Here is a 12,596-nt window from a genome sequence, read left to right on the forward strand (position 1 = left end):
AAACGATTAGAAAATAAGTTTGGTTCCAACCCCTGATTGATACTGCTGCTGTTACTACTGCTACGGCTGCTGTTACTACTACTGCTAATGTTACTGCTACTACTACTGCTACTACTACTGCTACTGTTACTGCTACTGCTACTGCTACTGCAACTACTACTACTGCTGTTACTACTACTACTACTGCTACTACTACTGCTACTGTTACTACTACTACTACTGCTAATGTTATTGCTACTGCTGCTGTTGCTACTGCTACTGCTAATGTTACTGCTGCTGTTACTACTACTACTGCTACTGCTAATGCTACTGCTACTGCTGCTGTTACTACTGCTACTGCTGCTGTTACTACTACTACTACTGCTACTGCTGCTGTTACTAGTACTACTACTGCTGCTACTGATAATGTTACTGCTACTGCTGCTGTTACTACTACTACTGCTACTGTTATTGCTACTACTACTGCTACTGCTGCTGTTACTACTACTACTGCTACTGCTACTGCTACTACTACTACTGCTACTGCTACTGCTACTGTTACTACTACTACTACTGCTACTGCTGCTGTTACTACTACTACTGCTACTGCTACTGTTACTGCTACTACTACTGCTGCTGTTACTACTACTACTGCTACTGTTACTGCTACTACTACTGCTACTGCTGCTGTTACTACTACTGCTGCTACTGCTACTGCTACTGCTACTACTACTGCTAATGTTACTGCTGCTGTTACTACTACTACTGCTACTACTACCGCTACTCTTACTGCTGCTGTTACTACTACTACTACTACTGCTAATGTTACTGCTGCTGTTACTACTACTACTACTACTGCTAATGTTACTGCTGCTGTTACTACTACTACTGCTGCTGCTGCTACTGCTACTGCTACTGCTACTGCTACTACTACTGCTAATGTTACTGCTACTGCTGCTGTTACTACTACTACTGCTACTACTACTGCTAATGTTACTGCTGCTGTTGCTACTACTACTGCTACTGCTAATGTTACTGCTGCTGTTACTACTACTACTGCTACTGCTACTGCTGCTGCTGTTACTACTACTACTGCTACTACTACTGCTATTGTTACTGCTACTGCTACTGTTACTGCTTCTCCTACTGCTACTGCTACTACTACTACTGCAACTGCTACTACTACTACCACCACTGCTACTGCTACTGCTATTGCTACTGCTACTACCACTACTACTGCTACTGCTGTTACTACTGCTGCTGCTGTTACTACTGCTACTACTACTGCTACTGCTACTACTGCTACTGCTACTACTGCTACTACTGTTACTACTGCTACTGCTACTACTGCTACTACTACTGCTACTGCTACTACTACTACTGTTACTACTGCTAATACTACCGCTACTGCTGCTGTTACTACTGCTGTTATTACTGCTACTGCTATTTTGTTCCCTGTTACTACTGCTACTACTGCTGTTACTACTGCTACTGCTACTACTACTGCTATTTTGTTCCCTGTTACTACTGCTACTGCTACTACTACTGCTATTTTGTTCCTTGTTACTACTGCTACTGCTACTACTACTGCTATTTTGTTCCCTGTTACTACTGCTACTACTACTGCTACTACTACTGCTATTTTGTTCCCTGTTACTACTGCTACTGCTACTACTACTGGTATTTTGTTCCCTGTTACTACTGATACTGCTACTGCTATTTTGTTCCCTGTTACTACTGCTACTGCTACTACTACTGTCATGTTCTGACCTTTATTTCCTTTGTTTTGTCATTATTTAGTATGGTCAGGGCGTGAGTTGGGGTGGGCAGTCTGTTTGTTTTTCTATGATTTGGGTATTTCTATGTTTCGGCCTAGTATGGTTCTCAATCAGAGGCAGGTGTCATTAGTTGTCTCTGATTGAGAATCATACTTAGGTAGCCTGGGTTTCACTGTATGTTTGTGGGTGTTTGTTTCCATGTCTGTGTTTTTCACCACACGGTACTGTTTTGGGTTTCGTTCATTCCACGTTTATTGTTTTTGTATTCAGTTGTTCATGTGTCCATTTTCGCATTAAAAGAACCATGGACACTTACCACGCCGCATATTGGTCCTCTGATCCGTTTCGCCTCTCCTCTTCAGAAGAAGAGGAGGAAATCCCTTACAACTACTGGTATTTTGTTCCCTGTTACTACTGCTACTGCTACTACTACTGCTATTTTGTTCCCTGTTACTACTGCTACTGCTACTACTACTGCTATTTTGTTCCCTGTTATTACTGGTACCACTACTGCTATTTTGGACAAGCCAAAATATCTGTTCCATCCCTTTCTGCACCCCTTACCCCTCACCATTATTGAGATCCTGGTAAAAGCTGATCTCGACCACTCTCATTCTTTAGAACACTTAGAATATTAAGATGTGTTATATGGAGAAGTCGCTGAAGAAATAAGAAATCTCTGCTGAGGAAATGTGCAAGTTGCTAAACACCCCACTTCTCTATGCATAATTAGTCCTATCTGTACTCCTCAACGGCGTTCTCTGTGGCCCTCACATTGCACAATTAAAACTTTTTTCCACCGCACTCAATAAGTAATTAAATATATACTGGAAGCAGTAGCTAAATCATTGTCACAACATAGACTGAATTGAACCTTTTCAAACTCAGCAGAGGAGTTGGATCTGGAATTAAAGTTGTTTCTTTAAGCCTGATTCAATTCTCCCCAGTTTTCCATTTCCGAGCCACATAGATATGTAATCCATTGTCTTTGCCCCTTGAAAATGACAGAATCCTAATATAAAAAGTAACCAAGCGAAAGGAAATGTCTCACTATCGCCAAACTCTGGTTGACGTGTTCCCAGGCGTACATGTATGACTTTGTACCTGCTTCCACGGATTAAAACTGCAGATAGTTTCAGCTTCTGGACTTTCATAGACAAATATGAATCATAGGTCTACACATCGTCTCATTTGGCCATTCAGTGTAAAATATGTACAATGTATTTAATCACTTACCTATTTAGATGTTTTCAAGGTGGTGTCAGGTGAAAGGAACAGCAGCGGAAAAAGAAGAGAAGAGAATATTGTTAGTTCAAGTGCCCCATTTCAAATGTGTTGTCTGTTCTGTAGCAGGATTAGAACCAATATCAGGATTAGGACCAAAATCAGGATTAGAACCAATATCAGGATTAGGACCAGGATCAGGATTAGGACCAAGACCAGGATTAGGACCAAGACCAGGATTAGGACCAAGACCAGGATTAGGACCAAGACCAGGATTAGGACCAGAGATAAAGTCCAATATTTAATATGTATTTTAAAAGCAGATTGTGCTTGCAAGATGAACATACTGCAGAGTATATGTAAGAATGAATGTGACCAACAGAAAGAAATTGGCTTTTATTCTCAGCCCAAGAAACACCAGTCTGGGTGATATGCAAGTTGATGTTGACCTAGATCAGCAGTGAGAAATTATAAGAAACAGCCCACAGAACCAGGGATGTTACAGCCTTACCCTTGGACTGAGAGACAGAGAGAGACAGAGAGACAGAGAGAGACAGAGAGAGACAGAGAGAGACAGAGAGAGACAAAGAGAGACAAAGAGAGAGAGAGGGAGTCAGAGAGAGAGAGAGCGAGAGAGATAGAGAGAGAGAGAACGTGAGAGAGGAGAGAAAGAGAGAAATCTGCACTGCTTTACTGACCATGTGGGTCACAGTGACATGAGAGAGAGGGAGGCAGGATGGAGGAGAGGAAGGCAAGCTTAACCATCTAGACTAGAGTATAAGCCCTGTCTAAGCTGCGGGGGGTTCTAAGCTAACATATGGAATTGTTTTAAAATGGTCATACCAAGGATAATTTAGCAATTGATTTAGAATTTTAAGACCCCTTAAGGTATCAAAACAAGTCTACTAAAATTATTGGATGAAACATTGAATTTGGCATTACTGCTATTAGCCAATAGAAACACATTGAATAACAGGTTTCAGGTAGTAAAAAAATATAAATCAAAAGGAAGTTTGTTCTGATGTGTCTGTCCTATATCTGAAAGATATAAGAAAGATCAGAAAATGATTTAAATATATATTTTTTTACAAGCATTTATTCCCTTATTTTAGGCACTAAACTATCTCCATATGTGACTCCCGTCACTACTTCACAGGAGAGCCATTTCAACGTAAACATTTATTTTCTATCAAAACGTGTGTTTTTTGGGGGCAGAAATGCTTTCTGGAACATGTGAACTTTCATGTGCCTTCATAACAAACTTGTATGCCATCTGTAAATACAAATAAAATTGTTAAATTACGAGCCTATTTAGTTTAGCCATGGAAAAAGTCAGGAACCTTCACGCTAGCCGTGATTGGTTGAGATAATGGATGGGCATGAGCTGCTCAGTATGTGTAGGTAATCCTTTCTAATGCGGCTTTTTTGAAAGTTAACAAGAAGAACTGCAAAAGTGTTGCTAAGGCTCTCCACTTTCTGGAGGATCGAGTTTTGAAATCAGTTGAATGGCCAGGAAGCAGAGTATGATATCTAAGGAGATGGAGAATGTTTGTGGGTTTATTTTCCAGTCATAATGAATACAAATTAAGGCCTCCCGAGTGGCCAGAAGTCTAAGGCACTGTATCACAGATCTTTAGGCATCACAGCCAGCCGTTACCGGGAGACCCATGAGACGGGAGGGATTGGCCGGCTGGGATTTCCATGTCCCATCGTGCTCTAGCGACTCCTTGTGGTGGGCAAGCTGACTGAGATGCAGCGATGGGACAAGACTGTAACTACCAATTGGGGAGAAAAGGGTTAAAAAATCTGTAGATATATATTTTTTTATAATGAATTCAAATTAGCTAAAGTCATGACATGGACAGCTTTATGATGTGGTCATTAGTTGAACTGGCTAGCCAGCTAACTTAACATTAGCTATCTAACAAGCTAGAAACACACAAAAACATTGCTTAGAAAGTTGATTTTAGTTGCCTGGTTTGCTAAATTAGTTGCCTGGTTTGCTAAATTGAGCCTTTAAATGGTTTAACTTGGGTCAAACTTTTGGGTAGCCTCCACAAGCTTCCCACAGTAAGTTGGGTGAATTTTGGCCCATTCCTCCTGACTGCTGATGTAACTGAGTCAGGTTTGTAGGCCTCCGTGCTGGCATACGCTTTTTCAGTTCTGCCCACACATTTTCTATGGGATTGAGGTTAGGGCTTTGTGATGGCCACTCCAATACCTTGACTTTGTTGTCCTTAAGCCATTTTCCCACAACTTTGGAAGTATGCTTAGGGTCATTGTCCATTTGTAAGACCCATTTGCGACCAAGCTTTAACTTAACTGATGTTTTGAGATGTTGCTTCAATATATCCACATAATTTTCCACCCTTATGATGCCATCTATTTTGTGAAGTGCACCAGTCCCTCCTGCAGAAAAGCACCCCCACAACATGATGCTGCCATCCCCGTGCTTCATGGTTAGGATGGTGTTCATAGGCTTGCAAGCCTCCCCCTTTTTCCTCCAAACATAACAATGGTCATTATGGCCAAACAGTTCTATTTTTGCTTCATCAGACCAGTGGACATTTCTCCAAGGTACAATCTTTGTCCCCATGTGCAGTTGCAAACTGTAGTCTGGCTTTTTTATGGCGGTTTGGAGCAGTGGCTTCTTCCTTGCTGTGCGGCCTTTCAGGTTATCTCGATTAAGGACTCGTTTTACTGTGGATATAGATACTTTTGAATCTGTTTCCTCCAGCATCTTCATAAGGTCCTTTGCTGTTGTTCTGGGATTGATTTGCACTTTTCGCACCAAAGTACGTTAATCTCTAGGAGACAGAACGTATCTCCTTCCTGAGCGGTATGACGGCTGCGCGGACGCATGGTGTTTATACTTGCATACTATTGTTTGTACAGATGAACGTGGTACCTTCAGGCATTTGGAAATTGCTCCCAAGGATGAACCAGGATGAACCATACATCCACAGGTACACCTCCAATTGACTCAAATTATCTAAATTAGCCTGTCAGAAGCTTCTAAAGCCATTTACATAATTTTCTGGAATTTTCCAAGCTGTTTAAAGGCACAGTCAACTTGTATGTGTATGTAAACTTCTGACCGACTGGAATTGTGAGACCTTGAATTATAAGTGAAATAATCTGTCTGTAAACAATGACTTGTTGGAAAAATGACTTGTGTCATGCACAAAGTTGATGTCCTAACCGACTTTCCAAAACTATAGTCTGTGAACAAGAAATTTGTGGAGTGGTTGAAAAAATGTTTTTCAACATAAGTGTACGTAAACTTCCAACTTCAACTTTAGTATAAAACAGCGTTTAGTCTTGAAATGATTGTTTAGTCATTACCGTACTCACTCTGTTTAGCACATGGCCTCACATGTGAAACCTTGAAGAGATAGGTGGGGCTAGGTCTGTGAAGGGTGTGATCGATGATGAATGGGTGTAGACAACGAAGAGCTCTCCAGTAAGTGTACCAAAACATTCAAGGGACATTTTCTCAAAAGTGGGGTTACAAGTTTCAACTTTCAAAGCAGAATTACTTTCCCGTTGTTCATCAGCTGAAGTGTTTGATAAACCCTTTCTACCTCTGAGTCTCTACTTTTATCCAATATCAAAAACACCATTACAAACTTTGCTACATAAGACCAAATCGAGCAGGTTGGTCACATACAGTTCATTCGGAAAGTATTCAGACCTCTTCCTCTTTTCCACATTTTGTTACATTTCAGCCTTATTCTAAAATTAATTAAATTAAACATGTTACTCATCAACCTACACAGAGTACCCCATAATGACAAAGCGGAAACAAGTTTAGACATTTTTGCAAATGTATTTCCAATAAATAACAGAAATGCCTTATTTACATAAATGTTAAGACCCTTTTCTATGAGACTCGAGACTTGAGCTCAGGTGCACCCTGTTTCCATCGATCATCCTTCAGATGCTTCTTCAACTTGATTGGAGTCCAATTGTAAATTCAAATTGATTGAACATGATTTGGAAAGGAACACACCTGTCTGTATAAGGTCCCACAGTTGACAGTGAATGTGAGAGCAAAAACCAAGCCATGAGTTTGAAGGAATTGTCCGTAGAGACCCCCGAGACAGGATTGTGTCGAGGCACAGATCTTGGGAAGGATACCAAAAAATGTCTGCAGCATTGAAGGTCCCCAAGAACAGTGGCCTCCGTCATTCTTAAATGAAAGAAGTTTGGAACCACCAAGACTCTTCCCAGAGCTGGTCGCCTGGTCAAACTGAGCAATCGGGGGAGAAGGGCCTTGGTCAGGGAGGTGACCAAGAACCCCATGGTCACTCTGACAAAGTTACATAGTTCCTCTGTGGAGATGGGAGAACCTTCCAGAAGGACAACCATCTCTGCAGCACTCCACCATTTGGGCCTTTGTGATGGCCAAACGGAAGCCACTGCTTAGTAAAAGGCACATGACATCCCGATTGGAGTTTGCCAAAAGGCACTTAAAGGACTCGCAGACCAAGAGAAACAAGACTATCTGTTGTGATGACATTATGATTGAACTCTTTGGCATGAACGCTAAGCGTCACGTCTGAAGCATGGTGGTGGCAGTATCATGCTGTGGGGATGTTTTTCAGCGGCAAGGACAAGGAGACTAGTCAGGATCAAGGGAAGGATGAACAGAGCAAAGTACAGAGAGATCCTTGATGAAAAAATAACTGCTCCAGAGCGCTCAGGTGCACAGACTGGGGCGAAGGTTCACCTTCCAACAGGACAACTGCCCTCAGCACACAGCCAAGAAAACGCAGGAGTGGCTTTGGGACAAGTCTCTAAATGTCCTTGAGTGGCCCAGCCAGAGCCTGGACTGGAATCCCATCTCACATCTTTGGAGAGACCTGAAAATAGCTGTACAACGACACACCCCAGTCAACCTGACAGAGCTTGAGAGGATCTTCAGAGGAGAATGGAAGAATCTCCCCAAATACAGGTGTGCCAAGCTTGTAGCGTCATACCCAAGAAGACTGGAGGCTGTAATCGCTGACCAAGGTGCTTCAACAAAGTACTGAGTAAAGGGTCAATACTTATGTAAGTGTGATATTTCAGTTTTGCATTGTATTAAGTGTAGATTTGATGAGGGAAAAAACTATTGAATCCATTTTACAGGAAGACTGTCACATAGCAACATGTGTAAAAAGTCAAGGGTTCTGAATAATTTACGAATGCACTGTATATACTTTCATTCCTTTTTTAAAACTGGTACCTGGGACCTTCAGACGATTCCTGTGAGGTCTGTGGATGTCCTGGAGCAAAGCGGAGAACACCATCGTGTTCCTGAGAGCTGTACACGGATGGGTCATAGTAGTGTGTAGGCCGTTCAGACGCTACAGACGTCTTTGTGAGAAGAACGATTTTCAGGATGTCTCGTGGTCTATCTCTTCCCCCTTATTCCCCCTTATTCCCCCTTTTCCCCCGCAGATGTGGTGATATCGGCGGATGTGTTAGATTGAGATGCAGCAAAACACGAGAAATCTGTCGCTTAAACAGATGGATTTTGATGTTTTTTTTTGTTTTGTCATGTTAATTGGATTTTGTAGGCTACGTGTTAAAGGCTGATTAAAGTGTGTATGTGTGTGTGTATGTGTGGATGTGTATGTATGTGCATGTATGTGTGTGTGTGTGTGTGTGGATGTGTATGTATGTGTATGTATGTGTGTGTGTGTATGTGTATGTGTGTGTGTGTGTGTGTGTGTGTGTGTGTGTGTGTGTGTGTGTGTGTGTGTGTGTGTGTGTGTGTGTGTGTGTGTGTGTGTGTGTGTGTGTGTGTGTGTGTGTGTGTGTGTGTGTGTTTGGGTGTGTTTGTGCACTCTTATGTAAATGAAAATATATACTGATTAAAAATATATGTGCAAAATGTAAGGGGTTGGTCGCATGTTTCATGAGCTGAAATAAAATATCCCAGATATGTTCCATACTAAAAAAAAAACGTCTCTCAAATTTTGTACACAAATTTGTTTACATCCCTATTAGTGGGCATTTTTGCTTTGCCAAGATAGTCCATCCCCGTGACAGGTGTGATTATCAAGATATCAAGATTAAACAGCATGATCGTTACACAGGTGTACCTTGTTCTGGGGACAATAAAAGGCCACAGTCTTGTCTCACAAAACAATGCCATAGACGTCTCAAGTGTTGAGGGAGCGTGCAATTGGCATGCTGACTGCAAGAATGTGCACCAGAGCTGTTGACAGAGAATTTAATGTTCAGCATTTTAGAGAATTTGGCAGTACGTCCAACCGGCCTCACAACCGCAGACCACGTGTAACCGCCAGCCCAGGACCTCCACATCTGACTTCTTCACCTGCGGGATTGTCTGAGACCAGCCAAACGGACAGCAGATGAAAATGAGGAGTATTTATATCTGTAATAAAGCCATTTTGTGGGGAAAAACTCCCCAATGGGTGGGCTTATATCCTCCAAGGCCCACCCATGGCTGCGCCCCTGCCCAGTCATAGATTAGGGCCTAATGAATGTGTTTCAATGGACTGATTTCCTTATATGAACTGTAACTCAGCAACTCATTGAAATTGTTGCATGTCGCGTTTACATTTTTGTTCAGTATAGATCTGCACATAGACCCAGAAAATTGGTAAAAACTATATTAGGCAGGCCTAAAAACCTCCGAAGGGGTTTATAATTTGAAGTGATTAGAACTCACCCGGAGTCTGCCACTTCAAGTTACCCTACTTTTCAAAACCCCCATGGGGGCTGAAGATATATAACCATCAACTATAAATACTGTAAAGAAATCTTGAGATTGTAGAATATTTGCAAGTGCTGCCTATCTAGTGCGTTACAAAGGGCTGCCAGGCTGTTGAAAGCATTTCAATTCTGCTGAAGTCGTGTTTTTCTGGCTCCGCGCTTTTATTAAAACTGGGTCAGCCAAGACCATATTGAGAGGCTCGGAGAGGGATAGAGGGAAGGAGGAAGTGAGGGGGCGTTGGGAGGGATTGAAAAGGGAAGGGAGATACCTAGTCATTTGAATAACTGAATGTATTCCACTGAAATGTGCCTTCTGCATTTAACCCAACCCCTCTGGTTCAGAGAGGTGCAGTTCGCTGCCTTCATCGACGTCCACGTCACCGGTTGGGCAAAATGAAGTGCTGATGGAAAGGGGCGATGCAAAAAGAGGCCGTTATTCAGTTTATTCTGACTGTTATTACGCTGTTTATTAGTTGGTATCTCAGAATCTACATGGTAACCCGTCCGGTCAACCTGTTATTACGCTGTTTGTTAGTTGGTATCTTAGAATCTCAACAACAAGCAAAACGAGGAAGCTTCACTGAGTGTTCTGGCCGGTAGAGGGGGAGAGAGCGAGAGAGCGAGAGAGAGAGAGCACACTGCCAGATTTCAACCGCCCATCTTCTCCGCAGAGGGAAGAGGGGGAAGTGTTCCATGTTACACCTTCCTAATTAAAATTGCTACACACACACTGCTGCCCTCCTCCTCTCTCTGCCCGCATTAATGGAATCAAGTGTCTGTGCTATCAGATATCTGCTATTCTCTCCCTCCTAAATTCAATTTGCTGATGTTTCCAGAATGTGTCTCCCCTCTACTCCTCCCTCCCTTCCTCCCTCTTCTTCTCTGCTCCCTCTTATCGGATTCCAAACAAACTGTCTGGTTCCCTCTGCCCTGATTAGTACCACCCTGGCGTAAAGAGGGGGTGGAGGAGGGGGCGGGAGGGAGGGTGGTACAGGCGGAGAGAGTCTCGTTCAGTATGGAGAGAGAGCAGACAAGAGCTGCTGCTGCAGTGACATCATCACCGTTGAGGTGGAAGGAGAGAGCGAGGGAAGGAGAGAAACATGGAGGGAGAGAAAGGGGGAAGGAGAGAGAGGGAGGAGAGAAACATGGAGGGAGAGAAAGGGGGAAGGAGAGAGCGAGGGAAGGAGAGAAACATGGAGGGAGAGAAAGGGGGAGGGAGAGAGAGGGAGAAGGAGAGAAACATGGAGGGAGTGAAAGGGGGAAGGAGAGAGAGGGAGAAGGAGAGAAACATGGAGGGAGAGAAAGGGGGAGGGAGAGAGCGAGGGAAGGAGAGAAACATGGAGGGAGAGAAAGGGGGAGGGAGAGAGCGAGGGAAGGAGAGAAACATGGAGGGAGAGAAAGGGGGAGGGAGAGAGAGGGAGAAGGAGAGAAACATGGAGGGAGAGAAAGGGGGAAGGAGAGAGAGGGAGAAGGAGAGAAACATGGAGGGAGAGAAAGGGGGAGGGAGAGAGAGGGAGAAGGAGAGAAACATGGAGGGGGAGAAAGGGGGAAGGAGAGAGAGGGAGAAGGAGAGAAACATGGAGGGAGAGAAAGGGGGAGGGAGAGAGTGATGGAAGGAGAGAAACATGGAGGGAGAGAAAGGGGGAAGGAGTGAAACAAGGAGGGAGCGAAAGGGGGAAGGCGAGAAACATGGAGGGAGAGAAAGGGGGAAGGAGAGAGAGGGGGGAGGAGAGAGAGGGGGAAGGAAAAAGGTGAGAGGAGAGTCTAGTTACATGCAAATAGATGTATATCATGGAGAGCCACCACTGCTTCTCTATAGTTCTCTGTCTCCATCCATGTCAGCCATATTTCTAAGTAAGATCCCCATCACTGTCCCTAAGGGCTCTTCTGCATAATGCCTTCGACCTGAGGAGCACAGCTAGTCCCCAGTGGCTTCGGCATTAGAATGAAACACACACCCACCCACACACACCAGCAGGATCCTGCATACTCCATTTTCTGGCCTGTCAGTGGGGCACAGCCTAGACTCAGAGAGGTGCTGCTGTGGTCTTCATAGGGCCCCTGTATTACGGAGCAGCGGAGTCCTTCACCACCTCACTTTCTACAGTATTGTACATACAAAACTACAAGCTGTAAATCAATGTTGGCTTCCAACAGCGCTTAGGTCCAGCTGCTGTAATAGTGAGAGAAATATTGAGAGAAAGTAATGAAGCGGGACGTGAACGCGTCAGCCATGTTGTTCTGTTACGTCGTTGAAGGGCTGAGAGGAGGGAGGATGGGGGAGACACACAGGGAACCGGTTTCATTTCCAGCCAGTATGGGGCTTCTCTCCCAGCAGATTAGCTCTGTGATTGAAAGTCAGTCAGGTGAGAGGAGGGTAGAATAAGGGACCATGGGGAGGTGTGTGGAGACTAGGGAGTGTGAGGTTGTGTGGGAGGGGGGGGGGGTTGATTTCCCAGAGCACTTCATGTTCTCATTTCCATTTTTCCACCCAAGTGTTTTATAAGTTAGTGAGGTAACATCATACAGTGAAAGGATTTAATAGAGTGTCTGTAGACTCCCTCATATAAAGGGTTTAAAAGATAGATGATGCATCACTGCAAATCAGCATCCAACCCAAGACCAAGCAGCCAGTCTAGAGTCCTAAAGGGCACCCTATTCCCTACACAGTGCACTACTTGTTAACAGCCAACAGTGTTTTATTCTAAGGTTATGGAGGGAAACCCACAGCTCCCTCTCAGGGCTGAAACCTAAAGCCTGTATTGCCGTGTTGTGGAGGGAAAGCTCCTGCCTCTACCTACCTTCTCCTCTACAGTGGCATTCCAGGTTTCAGCACCAGGCTGCGATGGACAGTCCCCGTGCTGTGTGGTTCTCACAGGGCCGGAT

The 12,596-nt window shown here is 43.8% G+C and overlaps 2 protein-coding genes across 5 annotated transcripts in view; both read right to left on the reverse strand.

Annotated features, from left to right (window-relative positions):
• Positions 1–12,596, reverse strand: part of LOC135516400 (neurexin-1-like) — a 1,013,356-nt gene that overhangs the window by 208,594 nt on the left and 792,166 nt on the right. The gene's annotated exons all lie outside the window — the stretch shown is intronic.
• The window catches only part of LOC135516555 (uncharacterized protein DDB_G0271670-like), a gene marked incomplete at its 3' end in the record, with an annotated part of 14,683 nt that continues 2,251 nt past the window's right edge, over positions 165–12,596 (reverse strand). The window contains exon 3 of the mRNA XM_064940907.1: positions 165–1,401. Coding sequence (XP_064796979.1) covers positions 165–1,401 — 1,237 coding nt within the window. The remainder of the gene's footprint in view (positions 1,402–12,596) is intronic.

This window comes from Oncorhynchus masou, chromosome 27, assembly GCF_036934945.1.
Source record: "Oncorhynchus masou masou isolate Uvic2021 chromosome 27, UVic_Omas_1.1, whole genome shotgun sequence".
Lineage (NCBI taxonomy): Eukaryota > Metazoa > Chordata > Actinopteri > Salmoniformes > Salmonidae > Oncorhynchus > Oncorhynchus masou.